Source organism: Chamaea fasciata, unplaced genomic scaffold, assembly GCF_029207755.1.
Source record: "Chamaea fasciata isolate MVZ Bird 193981 ecotype frontalis unplaced genomic scaffold, bChaFas1.0.hap1 SCAF_3, whole genome shotgun sequence".
Classification (NCBI taxonomy): domain Eukaryota; kingdom Metazoa; phylum Chordata; class Aves; order Passeriformes; family Sylviidae; genus Chamaea; species Chamaea fasciata.
This window is the reverse complement of record NW_027094088.1, coordinates 46924437-46943626: the sequence shown is the minus strand read 5'-3', so window position 1 is coordinate 46943626 and position 19190 is coordinate 46924437. Positions and strand designations below refer to the sequence as shown.

At 37.3% G+C, this 19190-nt stretch overlaps 1 protein-coding gene across 1 annotated transcript in view; it reads right to left on the bottom strand.

The window, feature by feature from the left end:
* Window positions 1-2887: 2887 nt before the first annotated feature.
* The window catches only part of WDR64 (WD repeat domain 64), a 64717-nt gene continuing 48414 nt past the window's right edge, over window positions 2888-19190 (bottom strand). Inside the window, 13 exon segments of the mRNA XM_066178868.1 lie at window positions 2888-3291; window positions 4043-4076; window positions 4258-4332; window positions 4907-5006; window positions 8503-8688; window positions 9468-9577; window positions 9982-10043; window positions 11719-11824; window positions 13211-13344; window positions 14563-14605; window positions 16017-16107; window positions 17654-17728; window positions 19005-19135. Coding sequence (XP_066034965.1) covers window positions 3203-3291; window positions 4043-4076; window positions 4258-4332; window positions 4907-5006; window positions 8503-8688; window positions 9468-9577; window positions 9982-10043; window positions 11719-11824; window positions 13211-13344; window positions 14563-14605; window positions 16017-16107; window positions 17654-17728; window positions 19005-19135 — 1236 coding nt within the window. The 3' untranslated portion in view covers window positions 2888-3202.

Here is a 19190-nt window from a genome sequence, read left to right as displayed (position 1 = left end):
TAGAACTAGGTTACACACTTTCAAAAACTTCCCTTAACTCAGGTGTCTTTTCTGCATTGAATTCCTCAATCAGCCATCTGGCCAGTCAGCTGGTAAATGTGTCTTCTGAGACTTTGGTTGCAGGGAACAGAAGTTTGGGTAAATATATTGAAGAACAAAATAAGAGTTATGTCTGCGTGCCTTCTCCATCCAATCCTAGCCCAAATAATGGAAGCTATTATAGTGGTGGATACATAACAAAGACTTTTGGTTCCCGTAGTTCCGGCACCATTGATGCCATTCAGCTTGAACTGCCCCAGTGGGTGAGGGCAGCTGGAGAGCGTCACAGATTTTGTAAAGCACTGGCAAGGGCTGTAATGAAATTCTGGCAAATTAACTACTGCAACCAGTACAAGCACAAACTTCTGCCATGCTGAAAGAGGCTCTCTTGTTAAGATACCTTTCCTTAATAGAGATCTGCAACAATCAAACAACGCACTCAACCTGGAACATTTAAGCCTGCAATATATAATTGTGGATGCTGGTAGAAAGAAACCATCCTGCAAAGGAATGCATCAACATAGATGAAATCTTTAGTTAATACCAACAAATCCATTAACACACAGCTTTGTACTAGACCCAGCATTAAAAAGCCTGCTGTAAAATGAGTGGATACAAGTATCACTTGCCTGTGCCTAATTTCTTTCCAGACTCATCCTCTGTTTAGAAGCACATGATAAACAACTGTTCTTCTTCTAATAAATTCTGTGCAATGCCTTAGTGGATTATCTGTTCAAATAAATGAACTGTGTCTGGTTTTCTTTTGACACTTAAGAATGACAGTTGGATAATGTCTATTGTACAAAATGTTTGGCACCAGGACCAGTTTCCATTTGGTGCTTATAAAGCCCTAGGGTTTGGAGATAAACAGAATGCTGAGCAATGACATGCAGTCTGATCTGCTTCAGGGGTGTTTTTCTAATATAATCAATTAGGAAAAAAAGATCTAATAGCACTTATAGCACTGTAATTTTGTCACACTTTAAATAGCACAACAGTAAGGTCGTGACTGGTAGAAGGCTGATAAAGATAGCACACACATATCATGCATTTTTGACAATTTTCCTTACAACATGATTCCCTCCTGTGAGCTTGTCCACTGATTTCATCTACCACCAAGGATTAAACACTTGATTGTTGATGGGAATAGTACTACATTATGGATAGTATCTGCACAGTGGAGAATATACTGGCATGAATAGCCATGACTATAAGTCAAATCCCAGAAAACACAGGCAATTAAAAAAGAAAACTGAAGGGAGAAGGAAGCAAGACTGAAAAGGGTAAATTTTAAAATTAAGAACCTGTGAAATCCTAGCACTGCTAAAACTTTGGTAAAAAGAAAATATTGAGTAAATAGTCAGTTTACAGGAAGTAAATAGTTAATAAACTGAAGAGAAATGGGATATCTGCATCTTACAACCACAGTAAAATAATTTCAGCCTGACTTTTAGTGGGGACAATGCCAAAGAGAAAGTATTACATCAATTACATCAAAATAAATGGGTAAGGATCTTTCTGAACCTGAACCGTGCATTTCAATAATCTTTGAAGACTTGGCAATTTTCAGGTAACTGAAAGAGACTATGTAGCTTTCAAAATGATGCAGGACTCGGCATTGCAAGAATGTTACCTTTCATATGCTGACTGCTAAATCACGGGTCAGATGAAGTGAACAGAAGTAGTTTATGGCAGATCACACTTTATCTGGTGCCACTTGGTTTGTCAGACAAGTCTGATTTTAGTTTTGATCACAAGGTTGACTAATGTGGTGGGCTGACCCTGACAGGCACCAAGTACCTGCCCAGTTTCTTGCTTGCTTCCCCCATGGGATGGAGAAGAGATGTGAAGAGCAAAAGTGAGAAAATTCTTGGGCCACAATGAAGACCATTTAATAGGTGAAGGAAAGCTACATGTACAACCAAAGCAAAACAAGGGAAGCAAGCACTGCCTACCACCAGCAGGCAGATGTTTGTTTAGCCACTTCCTGGGAAACAGGGCCTCAGCACACATCATGAATTGTTACATGGGAAAACAAACACTACAACCATGAACATCTTGGTTCCCTCCCCCATTCCATGAGGATGTTATATGGTATGAAAAATTTCTGGTCTGTTCAGGTCAGCTGTCCCGGCTGTGTCCCCTCCCAGCTTACTCACTGGATGTGGGAAAAAAGCACCTTCTTGTTGTGCTGGCATTGCTCAACAATAGCCTAAACACTGGTGTGTTATCAACACTGTTTTATTTACTAATCCAGGACACAGCACTCTATAGGTTTCTATGGAGGAAATTACATTAATCTCTGCCAGATCTGGTACAGCTGATCATAAGAATTTTAAGTGTACTCCCACAAGGTATTTTGCACCTACCCTTAAATCCATCAATGCCTTATAACCAGTCAAAGGCAGGTAAATAATTTCAAGTCATTGTATATTCAGTTCATGAGAAGAATGTCTTTTCAAGAAGGCCAGCAGATCAAACACCATTCAATACCAGTGATATAGAAAACCTGCTATTTTCCCCAAAACAGTGGGTAATAATGTCACTAGTTGTATGCATTATCCTAACTACTCACTAAGGTGAGATACTTGGCACCATTTGTATGTTTAGCCAAAGGATGAAAATGTGTTCTGTGTGCTGTGTCATGTCGTGGCATTGTCCTGGAATGCTAAAATGAGAGAAAAGATTAGCAGAATCATGATGGATAATTAATTGAATATGAGCCCAGCAGGCACTTTTCTGCCTTAAGAGGATGAACACACTCTTTGAAAGCATAAGCACGGAATGAACAGGTAGAAACAGCATGGTATATTAACTCTTTGTTGACTTTATGATTAATCTGGCAGGAAAAAAGCAGTGTAATATTTGATATTCAAAAGTTAGAACTGGACAAATTGAAGCAGAAGGAAATCAGTGATTTTGACACAGAGACTACCTGTCAGCAAATATACATGAAGTCAAATGGGCTTTTCAATATCTAGTTATAATCATACACCGGCTTTATTAGAATTTATTCTTTGCATGAAGGATTGGAATAGAAGTAAAGATTTGTTTTCTATGTTCTACTTAATAGCGAAATAGATTTAAATGTAACTGAAAAGAAAACAGAAAAAAATAACAAAAGAAATCCGCTAATCCACTTTAATGAAGACACAAACGACATCTATTTGTCTTGACTCAAGTTTTCAATGAGATCTGTATCCTTATGCTGTCCCTTGTGACTGGACCTCTCAGCTTTGATCCTTTGAAGACCTTTAAAATATTTTGAGAACTAATTAACATACTGAGGTGAATAAACCAGATTGATAGCATTTTGTAACAGCACAGACAAAAAATATGTTTTGGTGCACTTAGCTTACAGAAAATGTCTGATTTCATTTTGTTGTAAATCCATTGGTGCCATTGACTTCAGAGTAGTTGCTCCTAATTTCCCAAGGCACAAAACCCCTTGTATTTTATTTTCTTTTCATGGGGGAAAACAAAACACAGATTTCCAAAGTACATTTATGGTCGGAAAAATAGCATATGTGCCAACTATTTGAACACTGTGCTCCTGAGTTTTTTGACACACTGTAATGATGCACGTACAAGGATTAGATCATAAATATTAGAATGCAGAGGTGGAATGTAAAGTATTCTATTAATCCAACCTAATCAGCCATCTAGGATCTAATTCTTATCCAAGTTAGTTCTCTAGGTACCCTCTACAGAAAAGGGTCAGCACCTTTGCTAGGGGTGATTCTTTTCATCCTATGATATGTGGGATAGACAAGCCTGTGGAATATTCTGATCTTGCTTCATAGAAGCAAAACCTAGGAAGCTTTGCTAGACAGCTTGCAACAGATCAGATCATTAATACCCATAAAATAGTACTACCTTACAATACTCAAAGCTTTGGGCAGATGGGAATCCATAGGTTTAGGGCTGGTTAAAAGAATCAAATCTGAGCAAAAGATTAATGACAGGAGGTTGAACAGAGGGAGCTAGCATCTGCGATACTCACTTTTTGGCATGCTCACTTCAGTTGGATTCTCAAGCTTCCACCAAAGTTGGAGTCAGAGTTGGATAGGTAGTAATGCAAATCATGTAAGAAAATTAAATTGAGAAGCAGACAATTAACAGCGGAATGTCAGAGTATGCCACTGTAATAGCATACAAGTGCTAATGACTTCTGATGTATGAACGCCACCACAAAAGGTGGAAAACACTTAAGCTTACCTCATATATAGGAAGAAACCCAAACACTGCACCAGCCTGTTTGCTTGCAAACTCAAAGGTTTCCAAAGGTTTGAGCTGACCAAGGAAAGCCAAAGTCAGTGCATTAGTAGCAGAGGACAAAAGGTAATGAAGACATTCTTACTACAACTGCAAGAGAAGTTTTGTATTCCCATTACTTTTAAGGTTAAAACCAGGTAAAGATGTGAGAACCCCACTGATATTCAATTACAGTTGTAGAGAGTATATGTAATGAAATCTAACTCTCCTGACTTCTGCTTTCGTAGGAACCCTGAAAGAACTATTGTATGCAACCAGGGATTCACTGTTATTCTCGTATTTTCACACATCCTTAAGTAAACTTAAGATATTTAGGTTTTCTGTTGAAGCAGAGGAAAATTCTAGGGCTTCTTTTACATGTTTAAATCAGTGAATCAGTTTGTGCTACCTTTTAAACCGAAATTTGAAAATGTGAAAAATGAGAAGGAAAAGCACAGACTCTTAGATCCTTCTGGTTTTGCATTTTTGTTCTAGCTTGTCCATTGAATGAGAAAGATATGTAGGGTTATTTATGGATAATTTTAAAATGAGAAATACATTTTTATTTTCTATTTGTTGCACAGAACATAAATGTGTCATATATTTTAGCTACCTTTTCAGGAGCCAGAGCTCTGAAAAACTTGCAGCTGTGACCTGCTTCCCCATGTCCAGCCTTTTCTACATCTGAAGGTGAACTGGTCAGTGACTTCCACCTGTATGTACAAGACACAAAAAAATCTGAAGTTCCTATGAAAATGACAGCTATGAACACAATATTCTTATATGGCTCCAAAATGAAATTGTTTTGAAAAGTAAATGATTTCATATATCTTCAAAATATAATTTATATTAGGACCCCTTCATAGGTGTCATGGAGTGCTTCACTAATATTTTGTCAATCCAGGTATGGCTGTCACCTGTAGAAGGCAGGAAATCTTAATATAAACACCATTGATAAGAGTCATGCTAATTCACTGTCTGATAATGGCTGTTCAGCATTGCTTTAAGTTCTGACTAGTACACCTGAATGTGACTTTCATAACAAAGGTGTCCTCTGCTCATATGTCTGGTTTCCGAAGTTAGTTATGAGAAGAAATTATCTAGAGTGTTTGTTAGTGCAGATTCACACTTGCCTTTATAATGAGAAAAACAAGTCAGGCCACACAAGCTAGGGAACTATAGGAAGAAACTACAGCAGGTACATAGAACCAAATAGAAGAATGAGACCATTCTTCTATATGGTTCTATCTACCTGCTGACATTTTTCAATAGATCTCCTGAGATGCTTGTTTAAACTGTAAGCACCTATGCTGCTCAGATGGGTGTGTGCCTTTTCAAGTGCATGCACATTTGGGGAATATTTTCCCACAGCTTACTTCTGGAGAAGCTGGCTGGTCATGGCTTGGCCAGGTGCCCTGTTTGCTGGGTAAAAAATGACTGGATGTCCAAGCCCAGAGAGTGGTGATGAATGGAGTTAAATCCAGCTGGCATCCAGTCACAGGTGGTGTTCTCCAGGGCTTACTGATGGGCCGAGTTCTGTTTATTATCTTTATTGATGATCTGGACAAGGAGATCAAGTGCACCCTCAGTAAGTTCACAGATTACAGCAAGCTGGATGGGAATGTTGATCTGCTTGACAGTGGGAAACCTCTGCAGAGGGACCTGGACAGGCTGGACCAATGTGCTAAGGCCAATAGTATGAAATTCAACAAGGCCAGGTGCCAGGTCTTGCCCTTGGGCCACAACAACCCCTCACAGCACTACAGGCTGGGGGCAGAGTGGCTGGAAAGCTGCCTCATGGAAAAAGGCCTGGAGGTGCTGGTCAACAGTGGCTGAACATGAGCTAGTGTGTGCCCAGGTGGGCAAGAAGGCCAATAGCAACAGTCACTAGCTCACAGTGCATGGTAGAGCATTGTGATCATAATGCTACAGTTGTGAGCTTGATCCCTGTACAGGTCATTCGCTTGAGGATTGGACTCAGTGAACCCTGTGGGTCCCTTCCAACTCAGAATATTCTGGGATATTCAATCTGTGATATACAAATACTGTGGCCAGCAGGATTATGGGCGGTTGTCCCCCTACACTCAGCACTGGTAAGGGCACACTTCAAGTGCTGTGTCTGGTTCTGGGTCTCTCAATTCAGGAAGGATGTTGAGGTGCTGGAGTGTGTCCAGAGAAGGGCAACAGAACTGATGAAGGATCGAGAGGGTAAGTCCCATGAGGAGCAGATGGGAGAGCTGGAGTTGTTTAGCCTGGAGAAAAGGAGGCTCAGGGGAGACTTTATTGATCTCCACAACTGCCTGAAAGGAGAAAGTAGCCAGGTGGGGGTTGGCCTCTTCTCCCAGATGACAACAGGACAAGAGCAAATGATCTCAAGTTCCATCAAGGGAGGTTTAATTAGATATTAGGAAAAATTTATTTGCTGAAGGGGTAGTCAGGCATGGCAACAAGCTGCCCAGGGAGGTGGTGGAGTCACTGTTCCTCAAAGTGTTCAAAAGGCATCTGAATATGAGGGATATGATTTACAAATGAACATGGTTGTTCTTGGTTAATGGTTAGACTTGATGATCTTAGAAATATTTTCCAGCCTTAATGATTCTATGATTCCATGAATATATGTCTGTTAATAACACATAAAATGAATTTGTGAATGGAGATCCTAAAATATCACCTAATTAGTGATTAATATTGTATGAGTTATCCAAAAAGTGGATTATATCAGCATCACAAAGATAAGTGACTTGTCCCAAGACAATTGTCTGCACCCTGCAAAGAACAAAGCCTAGCATCTCTAAGTAACACAGCCTCTGAGATGATGGTTGGTTAGCTCTCCATTACAATATTTGGTGCAGTTAATCCAGAGGAACCAAGTCACTCTTGAGGTGACAGCAGACAAAGCCTGGAGAACAGTAAGACTGAAACTTTCTATTGCATGGAGTGTGGCTGCTTTTTCCCCCCCAGTTCTCTGCACAATTAAGCATTTCTCATTTTCTTTGTCTGTTTAGTCAATGTATTTAAATGTATGACAGTCATTCTCTCCTGAAATATTTGAAGAATCTTCAAAAAGTAGTCACAGTTTGACACATGTATGTAATTTATGGGAAGTTTCTTTCAGGTTACCTGACTCAATGATAGTATCTTTGGTTGCAGAGGTTTCAAACTGGCTGCTGACTATTCAGAGGAACTACAGGGGTCCTTCAAACACAGCCGAGCACTTTGTATTGATCAGTTACTGTTCTGACTGCAGTGACACTACTCATATTAGTAAGAACTCCATGGAATAATAATTATTAGCAGGGTACCAAATTAAATGGGGTAATATTAAAGCACCTTAGAGGTTTTCCATTGTCCCAAAATGCTTTGGTTGAAAGGCAGCCTAAGAATGGACATGGTATATGAAACCTTACCACTAAATAATGCATAACTTTTTAAGTCCTGAATATTTTTTTTTCCATATTTGGATTGCTTTGTTATCTAAGACACTGCGTGCATTGCCTCTGAAGATGCCCTCTTCAATATTTCTGTTCACTTGGTTAATCCAATAATTAATGAACCAGAGAGTTCCAGGACTAGAAATATGTACTTAAACTAATGGGCCAAGGCTCTCTGACATGACTTATAACTAACCTATATCCCTTAAGAACTCTGCCTAGAAAAAAAGTTCAGCACTGCTATTGAACACACATTTATGTCAGTTTCAGAATGCCATGATCTGTGAATCCTCTACCCATCTATGTGAATGTATCTATAACATCCCAGCAAATTTAAGATGACCATTTCTTAGAATGAAATATTAAATTTGGTTTATTCTTCTAAAAGGATTTGTGTTTTGCTCGAAACTGTTAAGCTTTTTCAATAAATTTTTGGAGATCCAGAAATATAGCAACTTTAGGAATTTGAAAGGTAACAGGCTGCTAACCTGACAGTATATATAGCATACCACCTCTAGTTAGGCTAAAAGCTGAGACAAGTATCTAGTCACCACTATTACTGAGTTCAAACCTTGAATGTCACCTAATCCTCACTGTTACCAAGTCATAAAAATGAGAAGATTTATCCATACTGGGTCAAAAACCATCTTTAAAAAGATTTCTCTGAATAACACAAAGTACTAATTTTTTTCTGACCTTCAGACGAAAGGTGTTTTTAAAGCATATTTTCAAAACTGTTCCCCTAGTCATATATATATGTAAATGAATGAGATCTTACTTGTCTCTGTCCAGCCTGAGAGGATATATAGCCTGCTTCTTTTCCATATGTTGGCTCTCCTCTTTAATTATAGCAGAAAAATCCTTAACATCAGAAGGCAAAATCAACCGACTGGTATCTGACAGTTCAAACTTCCTGGCTTGTCCAAAGTAACCAAAATAGTATCCAATCCTGGCATGCCAAAGCCTACAGACATGGTAGAAGCAGTGCCAAAGGACAGAAAAGAAAAATGGCTATTTTTAGAACTGGAACAGAAGTGAGACAATATCTGTGTACATTATCAAAATCTGCAGCACTGTTCTAGAGTTCAGTGTGCTAGTCATAAAACATCAATGAGATTGTTTTTATAACTTAAATAATTTGAGAGTGAAAAAAAATTCAGAAGGTTGTTGTAAAAAAACAGAAAAAAAACCAGTTCATGTTTGTATAGATGAAAATGAAGAGTAAATGTACCAAAATTCTGACTTGTTCCTGTAGTAAAGTGCTGCCACCAGAGCAGGATCTACACAAAATTTCTTCATTATACTTCCAGAAAACCAAAAGAAACTCCTTCAAATGTACTTGTTAATCAAGAAGGAATTACAGTTGTCTATGAAGTGTCTTCAAGCTTCCATGGCCTAATTGCATCCACACTGATTAGATGCCATGCTTATGATCCATGTCAATTTAATAAGTATTGAAAGCTAAAATAGGATTAGAACAGGAGGTAATTTTTAAAATTATGTAGTCATTACCTATGTGTTCAAAGTAAAGCGAGGGCTGAAAGAAAATGGCAGTCTGCAAAAGATCTGACTTCCAGGGAAGTGTTACATTAAAACCAGCTCTTTTGGGTGCAGAACAGAAAATGCACCCAGTGTTTTGCTTTATTTAAGTTCTAGCCTATATACAAGTGCAGCAGAAAAAGGAACTTTGAAGATAGCTCAACTGGTTTGCCATAGCAGTAAGAGGTGTTAGTCATTTTATACCTGACTGAACCATCAATGGATGCTGTGGCTATCACATTTTTCTCCTCTTCAATAAATAAATCAACCACTTCAGTAGCATGTGCCCTCCAGCAGAGCTCCTCCTTTATTTTCTGAGGGGAAAAAAGCAACATAATCACATTTGAGGCAGTTCTATATCCCACCATGGTTGATATCTTAGTGGATTTATGAGCATGTCTTTCTGAAAATTAGAAGAGGTGAAAAAATAATCCCTCCATGAAACAGCCTGAAAATGGCACATGGTAGAAGTGTCATCCATAGGACATAGATAAATTCATTCTTAATATACCTTCTTTAAACACAGTGAAATAATGCTAGCACCATTTTATTTATGTGTTTTCTATTATTTTTCACAGCATCAAGTTACTATTTCAAGCACAAAACCACGATCTTTATATGCAGAAAACATTTTTATTCCTGTAGAGCTCTGCAGTATTTTTTTTCCTGTTTGTCTGGCTATGCTGTTCAAGTTAAGATCTGAAACATGATTCCTTACATTTTTTCTATTTCGTGAATCTTCTAAGAATGAGGCGATATTCCAGCGAATAATATATCCTTCTGTTTAAAGGAGGAGAAAGCAAAACATCAGTAAGTTTCTTTAGTGCTACACTTTCACTTGTGTCTGCCATTTACTCTTAATTGACACTGGGCAGAATGAAGCAGAGAGCACAGGTCAGTTATTTTACAGTGAACATAACTATCTTATTGTCAAGCTCAGAGTAGAAATAATGAACTGTTCATTAATTTGCAAAGAAACACATATGCTAGTTGTGAAACATATGCAGTTAATGTGGAACATTAACTGGATAGGTTTGAAATGGAAGTAAGATAAAGCTTTTTCTTGAAATCATGACTGAAAAACAAAAGTCATCTTGTCAAGACAGATGTCTATTGCACAGCTGAGGTATGAGAACTTTCTGGGGATTACACAGGTTTTCAATCCTGGTAAAATGGACAGAGTTTAATTAATTGTATACATAATGAATGCTTAATGTTTTACAACCTTTTAGTGCATTCACGTGAAACTAGAATCAAAGAACCACTTTCCTTATCATCCACAGCTGCTCCATTCCCTGCCTAGGCTCCCTCTTTCCTGATGAAGTTGCCTCTTACTTCTCATTTCTACTAAAGACAGAAGAATATTTTGTGTAATTCCAACTTTCATACCAGTCATATCTGATTTCTAGGACTGTACACTTGCAAGCAAGGGAGGAGGCAGGCAGAGAAGCTGACCTTTTCATAACAAGGAAAAATCTGTAGTGGGGAAAGGAAATTGGTAGCAGCACTGGAGATAAAAGAGAAGAGCGTGGAAAGCATGAAAAGCAAATACACAGTGACACGAACACACAAAGGCAAAGGGAGAGTATTAAATGAATAGGTAGTAGGGTGGATACTTTTTCACAATTAATTAAAATACTGTTCAGTGCATGCTGCCTTTCTGAACTCATTTACGCATTTGAATCAGAGAGGAGTGGAAACTCCTCATAATTTCCAGTATAAAAGTCAAATTATCGCTCAATTTTGAAACAAAAAGGGAAAAAAAATCCCTTGCTCCATCCAATTTCTGACCACATAAGAGAAGGAAGCTGGCAGAAAATAATTTTAATATGTATTTTAAAAGGAAAGTGACATATGATGGACACAGAGATGGAAAATTGCCAGGGTGATTCCAAAGGTTTGAAGAAGAATCAGACAGCAGATAAACTTTTGAACATTCTACCAAAGGAAAGCCAGACTTCTTGTGAAATTCGAACTCTAGCAATGAGCTTCTAGCATACACAAGTGCTTTTCCTATACAGCTGTGTGCTGCTGGAGCCATTACTGTGCACTCCATATCAGTGTTTGAATCACAGCTCTTGGTACAGCTCAAGTTGCAACTTTTTATTTAGTATTATTACCATGGAACTGAATTATTTTGCTTGTTCTTAGCAGTAATCTTTGCCCTCGGGATCAATGTCATAATTTAGATGGAAAGTATATTCAGGGCATATTAATGAAGAAAATTTTAATGTCTTTTATGAAAACAATGCTACTGATAACACTCTAACAGTCATCTTTAATCTACCATCCTTTAATAAAACAAAACACCTTTTGCAATTTTTTAATTATAGCTTTGATAGAAAAAACCTGGAAGCACTTAGATCATCATTTCCACATTTCTGGCACATTTACATCATGATATTTTCTTGTCCTACCGACTGTCCTGAACACAATGACTAACATGTTTACTCACCTTTACTGCCTGTCAAAAGAATTTTTGTGAAGATGTCTGTACACAATGCTGTCAGAGGACCTGAAGGATGTACTGAAAATGGAAGAAGTTCTTTCATCAAGTTTCCCTAAAACAAATAATCAAACAAACAAATAAACCCCACATATTTATCTTATAATAATAACATTAAAAATATTAATTCATCAGAATTTAAGTGCCACTGATTTTATCTATTCAACATTACTGAGCTCATATCTATTCAGAAAGCTGCTAAGAAGGTAAATTCCTCAGTCTACTGATGACAAAGATGACTGTGGTGTATTCTTCTGGATTGCTGTCTCTTGTACGTCAAAAGGACAAGCTATTTAATTCTTCAGGCAAGTCAGTCTAGTTGTACCTACCCCTACTGCACCACTTACCACTCATTTGCTATGGAATAACATCAGTATGCCCCTCATTTGCTATTGAAATATTGTTTCTGTGCTGCACATGGGCCCATAATGTCTCCTTCACCAACTTGTTCTTTTTTTCAAGTTAGCACCAGTAGACTTTCTCCATTATTGCCTCTTCAAGATCAGGAGGATGTGAGGGAGAATGTCTTGCTGATGAGGAGATTCTTATTTTGTCATCCATGCAATGATGGTGACAATCATTCCGGTGATGACACCGTTGGCATATGAACTTGGAGATTCCTATAAGAATCTAAGCACACTAATAGATCAACTGTGAAGAAAACAAAACCCAATAAGGCTCACACCTATTACACTTGGATACATTTACCATCATTTTCTAGTTTTGCATAAAATATCTGCAAGGTTACCTCACCATGAAAAATTCTTCCCATGACTTGCTTTAGCTGGGATTCCTGTAAAAGCCTTACACAGCTGACTTTTTATGATCACTGTCTGCCACAACGACCAATATTACCCATCAACCAATCACATCATGGTACTTTTCCTTTTTTCTGTATTTACTTTGTGTATCTTATTTAGAGTAACGTGATATCTGGAAAAGTCTTATAGATCTGAGGTGATATGACAAATAAGCTTTTGCCATTTGGTTGCATGACTGGCTTTTCAAGCCCATAACTGTTGTAGATGTTATGTGTTAGGACACTGTTCTCTCCTGGTTTGTTACCCTACTAGTGCTAGCTGGCTTGTACAATTTTCCAGACATATTTATCCTCTTCTGAGAGTAGGACACTTCGTCTTGCCTATCATCCTTTCTTAGAAGGTAAATGTTGTGGGTGAAAAATCAAATTCTAGACTTTCACCTAAATTTAGTCAGTTTGCTATAATAATTTCAAATCATGTTTCCTTGTTTTCTGCTTGCCATTAAGCCCTGCTACAGTTACTAAAGCAGAACTAATTTGGATCCATGGAAGAAAATGATATCCAAAAGATGCAATAAATATCTGCTGCTGAAATTGCTAGTTAAAGAGCAATTTTCCAAAGATTAGTGGAATTGTCTTCTCAATGTTCCAGTCCCTTCCCAAAGACATTCAGCTGGCTACCTGAATACTCCATAGGCGGATACAGCTACTTTCATGAGCAGAAGCCAGTAGAGGTGAATATCCTGCTTTAGCTTTCAACAACCGTGCACTCATCTCTGGATTTTGGGTGTTCTTACAGCAACTTGTTTCCTCTCCTTTGGAACACAAATGATCACATATTTTCTCAAAAAGTTTTAGGATTGCTTTCCAATGCATGGAAATTACATAAAACTAGAAAAATAATTACATTTGAAAATAATATCCATCATCAAGATTGCATTACTCTAAAAGCATTAGAGGTTTGGATAAAGACCACTGAAAAGAAATGGGAACAATCTTCAGCATCTCATCTAAACCAGCCAGAACTATTGCTCAGTGCTGTAGGAGAACCTTATTCAGAAGACAGCCATAGATTTAAGAGGAACTGCAAGCACAAGTGAAAGTGGAGGAGGAGTGCAGGATAGTGGTCATGAGGACAGCTACCAGGCAGATGTGCAGCCTCTGCGGACAGCTACCAGGGAGATGTGAAGCCTCTGCACGAGGCTTCTAAAGATAACAATTAATTCAGCAATGAAATTTAATAACTACACAGAAACCCTTTTTGAGTTTCTGCTGCGACTTTTCTAGAGCTGGAGATGCTGGCAGGACCTTCATAGACATTCAGTGGATGCAAGACCTAACTTGAGTGTCTATTTCATTGCGCAGCTACAAGGCTTAGGAATATTCTGGTTTTAGGGCGTGCTTTCTTTCCCAAATAAATGGATCTTAAATCTATATTGCAGATGATCAAATTTCTTACTATGTGAAATTCTGCTTTCCAGCAGAGGATTTCTAAGGGATTCAGAAGAATCTAGAGGATTTACTTCTTGCAAATTCACCAACTAATTTGCACAGCTTTAACTCTTAAGCACTAGGCTCTCTCTTGATTATGATTTTTTAAGGACAGATACCATAATGTAGAATTTTCCTTCTAAAATTTCACCTAGTTTCAAAGCTTTTGTCTGTGAAGCCATTTACTGATGCTTGACTCAAGTGGGCTTTTGCTATACTATTTCAATAATTCATTGCTTGAATATTTATGTTGAAGAAAAGTGTGTATAGTTGACATTCCCAAACTCTGAAAGTGTTATCATATTCACTTGGAACAAAAAGAAATTAAGGTCTTGCATATCCTTCATCCGGGCCTGACTTTTGGGAAATAACTGCAGATCGGGAGGGAGCAGAAGATGATGAGATCTGTCATCCACATATCAAAGGCATCCCAATTATTCTAAACACAGTTTGCCAGACAAACTGACAAATTTAGTTTCTACAATAATCTGGGCAGAACTCATGGATTAACATCAAAAAGAATGAAAAACATCTTTCCTTACCTGTTTTTATTTCAGTATTAATTTCATCACTTTCGGCATTTTTCTAAAGAAAATAATAAAATGTAAGAGAACTAGGAAGTGGAATTTGGGTGTAACTACAGAACAGTTCACTAGTTGAAATTATTTTAAAAACTTATTTTTTTAGTTGGATTATTCAAATATTCTTCCAGTTTCCACTGAGAATAAACAAGAAACACTTTATTTGAAGAGAATCAACAGATGAACAAATCACAAAAGAAATTAATGGGAATTAAGGAGCATGTTAAATGTAAATTTGTCTGAATAGCCTTAATTTCTTAAGACAAACAAAGTCAATCACTTACAATCATATGAATGTAACCTAGATCTCTTTCAGAGTGTCATTCAGAACAGGCATATTGTCTTGTTACTGCCCTGAGCAAAAATTAACAAAGTGTATAAATACATTTCTGCATATATAAATATTTACTCATGTTTGCATTTTCACTAAGAGAATTTTCACAAATCCTCCTTTGTGCCTTACCACACAGGCTTCTGAGGATCCCCCAAGGCTGACATAAGCAGTATACTGACCTCAGAAATTGCCAAGTCAAATAAGGCAGGGAAAACTCCGTGGCCACGAGTGTTTGAGGTATCTCAGAAGAGGACAATTCACTTAAATCTCCTCCTACACATTTATATGTAAGGCTTGATGTATGGGACTTTCAAGAATCTCTTTAAAGGCTGCAAATCACTTTCCATTTGTTATTCTAATGAGGACACAGCACAGTGTACTGGATACTTTGGTTTGCAGATGGCAATTAAGCCAGTGTTTGCTTGGGAATCTATCCAAGTGCCATGTTCTGCTGAAACAACATGCTGGTAAGAATCTGAGAGGTAGTACGATTTTCCTCTTTTTACCTACTTACTTTTTATTGCTCTGCAAGTATGGCATGTCCTTCTGGCATAGAAAGGCAAAAAGTGTCACAAAAAACATAATACTATCCTTAGCAAAATATATAGGTTGAGATGCTGGTACAGTGGTGGGGAAAAAAAAAAAGAAAAAAAAAAACAACAAAAAAGGAAGATACTTTCATTTGAATGAATGCATCCAAGCAACTGTGGCTGCAATGTAGAAGTGTTTCTGCTTTTATTCAAGTACTTTGTGATTTGTCTATTTTATCTTACCCTTTGAGTCCTTGTGTACCCTCATTTAAAAGTCAGAATTGCTAGTGATAAATATCTGCCAAACGCTTTGATAGTCATCTATTCCTTGTGTCACAGAGCCAGCTGACTAACAAAGGATTCTTAATGCACTGCCCCAGTCAGTTTAGCAAAGCTAAATAAAGATAATTTCTTCATAATTCTTGATATTTAGTTTTGTAGATGGTGTTATGGAGGGATTTTAGAAAGTTACAGTATTTAAAAACCAAAACCAAAAAGAAACCAGAAGTTTGTTTTGAATGCTACCAAATTCATCAAACCACCATACCTACCTCATGTAGGTCCAAAGAACTTTTCTTGCGCTCTGGAATGGCACTGGCCTCACTCCTCACAGAAGGAGTGGTGGACAGGGAACTTCTTTTCCTGTGTGAAAGAAATTATTGAAAATCTCTGACATTCTTGAAGATACTCTTTGATATCTGGAAATCAACATCACCCAGCATTAAAAAGCATTATAAAATGGTACTTGAACTGATTAGGTTGATTAGACTAAGGGTTATTGGTTTTCTATATTTTTTAAAGTAACTAGGCAACACTTGCATACTACACAGCCAGCCTCTCCTGGCAGGAGTTTTGAGCTAATGAAATCCATAGTAGATGAAAAGTAACATTGGTATTCATCCTTAAGGCATGAAAGGGAAAAAATAACTGCATGCCAATGGCTTGTTCCCTTTCATTTTACACAGTACTTTCTCTGCAAATAGTTTTCAATTAATTATAGAAACTTTTTTTTTCAATTTGTTAAGAAAATTCTCAATAATGAGGTTTTGTGGAAGCAAATAAGGGAAAAAAATGGATGTGATCTTCAATGGTTTTATTTCTGAGTCAAGAAAAATTCTGACTGAAAAATTCTGCTGTTTTTGGCAAGACTATCTGAATAACTGGGATAGTAGAAAGTATGCAGCTGGGGTAGTACCCTTAAATTTGGTCAGGTGGCCATAACTTTTCAATTTTCAGTGTTTGATTTTACAGATTTGCTATCATGCTTGAACATTTGTGTGTGTGTGTGCGTGCATATGATCAGTCAAATTTATCCAGATATCTTCCCAGTAAATACAAAACATTCTAAGACGGTATGATTTTCCAAGTCATTGTAGGATCCTCCTGTTTAAGAATAGTAAAGACTTATCTTCATTTATATTAAAAAAATCTATTTATGAATTTTAACCACTTCTTTTTTTAAAAAATTTAGCTAAGATTTCTTAAACTAATCATTAAGTTATAATGTCAAAAAGAGAATTTTTGTTCAATTAAGTAGCAATGATATTAAGTAGCATAAGTTACTTGAAGATTTCAAAACAACATAAGACCATAAACCAGCTTTATGGTTCACAATAGCAAAAAAGCTGTCTAATTGCTAAAAAACTTAAAGCTTCATATGTATTTAAGGCATACTGAATCCTTTTGGCTACCACTGTCTTTCCATATCCATTGGAAGACAACCTATGGAAGCTTCTAACTTGTTTTAAGAGGAATCTTGTGGCTACACACTTCGATGTGCTTCCCTCTTTGCTGAGAGTATCTAGAAGCAGGAGGATTTTATCAGGTTTAAAATAAAGAAAAAGCCTGCTGCCACACAATTATCTCACAGAGATCAAAGAAGTTATGGTACACTGGAAAACTGATGCTGGGCAAAGCTACCTTCTGTTGAATTCTTCAACATAATTGAGACTTATGAGACCATTTAGAGGAAAAAAGGAGAGCTGAGTAGAAAAATAACATATTGTTTGACAAGCATTATGAAAGTTTAAGAATGGGTAAGCTAATTAACTGTATGGACTTGAATTGATTAAATACAAATAAAATCTGAATTCAAATAAGCTATCTTGGAGAAACATTACATCATTTTACTACAACAAAATTCCAAGAGACTGTGCCTGTCCCCAAGGAAGATAAAATGCATAATTACCTGGAAGTGGAAACACTATGTACAAGGAATAATATGGCATTGACTCCAGAGCCCTGGTCTTCAGTAGTTTTACGCCTGAAAACAAAGATATTTGTTAAAGATATGTCAGATAAGTTGTGTAATGTTCCAGAAAATATTTCACATTTAACTTGTAATTGAAAAAAATTAAACTTTTAATTTCCCAGAATGCATGCCACCTAAAGTTTTAGACAGTTTTTCAGAATCAGTTATGCAATTGTGATGGTTTAATGTCAGTGGAGAGGACATCCAGAATGTGCCTGTGCCAGCAGAAACAGGTACCCGATGGAATGATGAAAATTTCATTCAGCCAAGTATTTTCTTGAGGATTAATATTTAAGAGGAAAGTGAAATTACTTAAGTAGCTAAGTTAATGTTAGCAATGTACCTTTTTCCTGGCACTCAAATAGTGATGTGAAGCCTGGGTAAAGTACCTACTTACAAGGCATTGACTTTCCTGTTTTCCATGCATCAGTATGAATTGGCTGCCTCATATATGGGGAAGAAAATAAAAAGAAAAGAGCCATTGTCTGAACTGCAGTGAAGTTTTGATTCTTTTCCACGATGCAGAAAACTCTTCTCATTTTCTCACAAACTTTTACACATGAAGGATGAAGTGAAACTCTTGGGTAGGACAGTTAGACACTGACTTTGTACAGTCCTAAAAGACATGTATTCCTTCACTAACACAGGGATACTGCCATGCTGCTCCATTAAGTCTAACCAGACATACTGCCATTGTTCAGTTTACTGATGTAGCAGCTTAATGTGCATAAGAATCTCTGGAACTATCCTGTGCTCACTCTGTCACTTTCTCTGAAAGATCTTTACTCTCAAACCTCCAAAATCATATCAGGTTTCTCCTCATTGAATGTGACTTCTAGTCTTCTAGGCATTGACAATGATTGAGTACTGACAATGAAGAACAACTGCCATTATCATCTGAAGTAGCATTTCTTCCAAATGTCCTCCCAAACATAAAACTTCCAAAATAAGGATGTTTCTAAAGCTCAGTAGCAGCCTCTAGTCAGTGACTAGAGTGATGTATATAGTGAGAGTTTCCGTCAGTGGCAGTGCTGAGTTCTATTAAACGTTATTTTCAATTACATCAACCCTTCCCCAAATGACTCTCCTGATCACTTCTCCTACCTGCAATATCAGGAATAGCTAGCAAAGTAGTTTGAAGTGGGAGGGAGGAGGACCCACATAAATTGCTACTTTAATTCTGCTTGTAAATCACTCTTTATATTTGGGCATATTGAAATTCCCAGTATGCCATTTGAAAAGTTAGTATGACGTACTGGAGATCAAAAGGCATGGAAGTAATACTTACAGGCATTTCACAGAGGCAGATTCAAAATCCCACAAATTTATTTCACCATTTGCACTTCCTGTAGCTATCATTCTGAATCCTTCTTCTTTTGAAACATCAAAACACTTAATATCCACAGAAGATACAAAAGTCTAAAAAGAAGATGGAAAGAAAAAATTGAGTAGGAGTAAGAGTAGGACACTATAG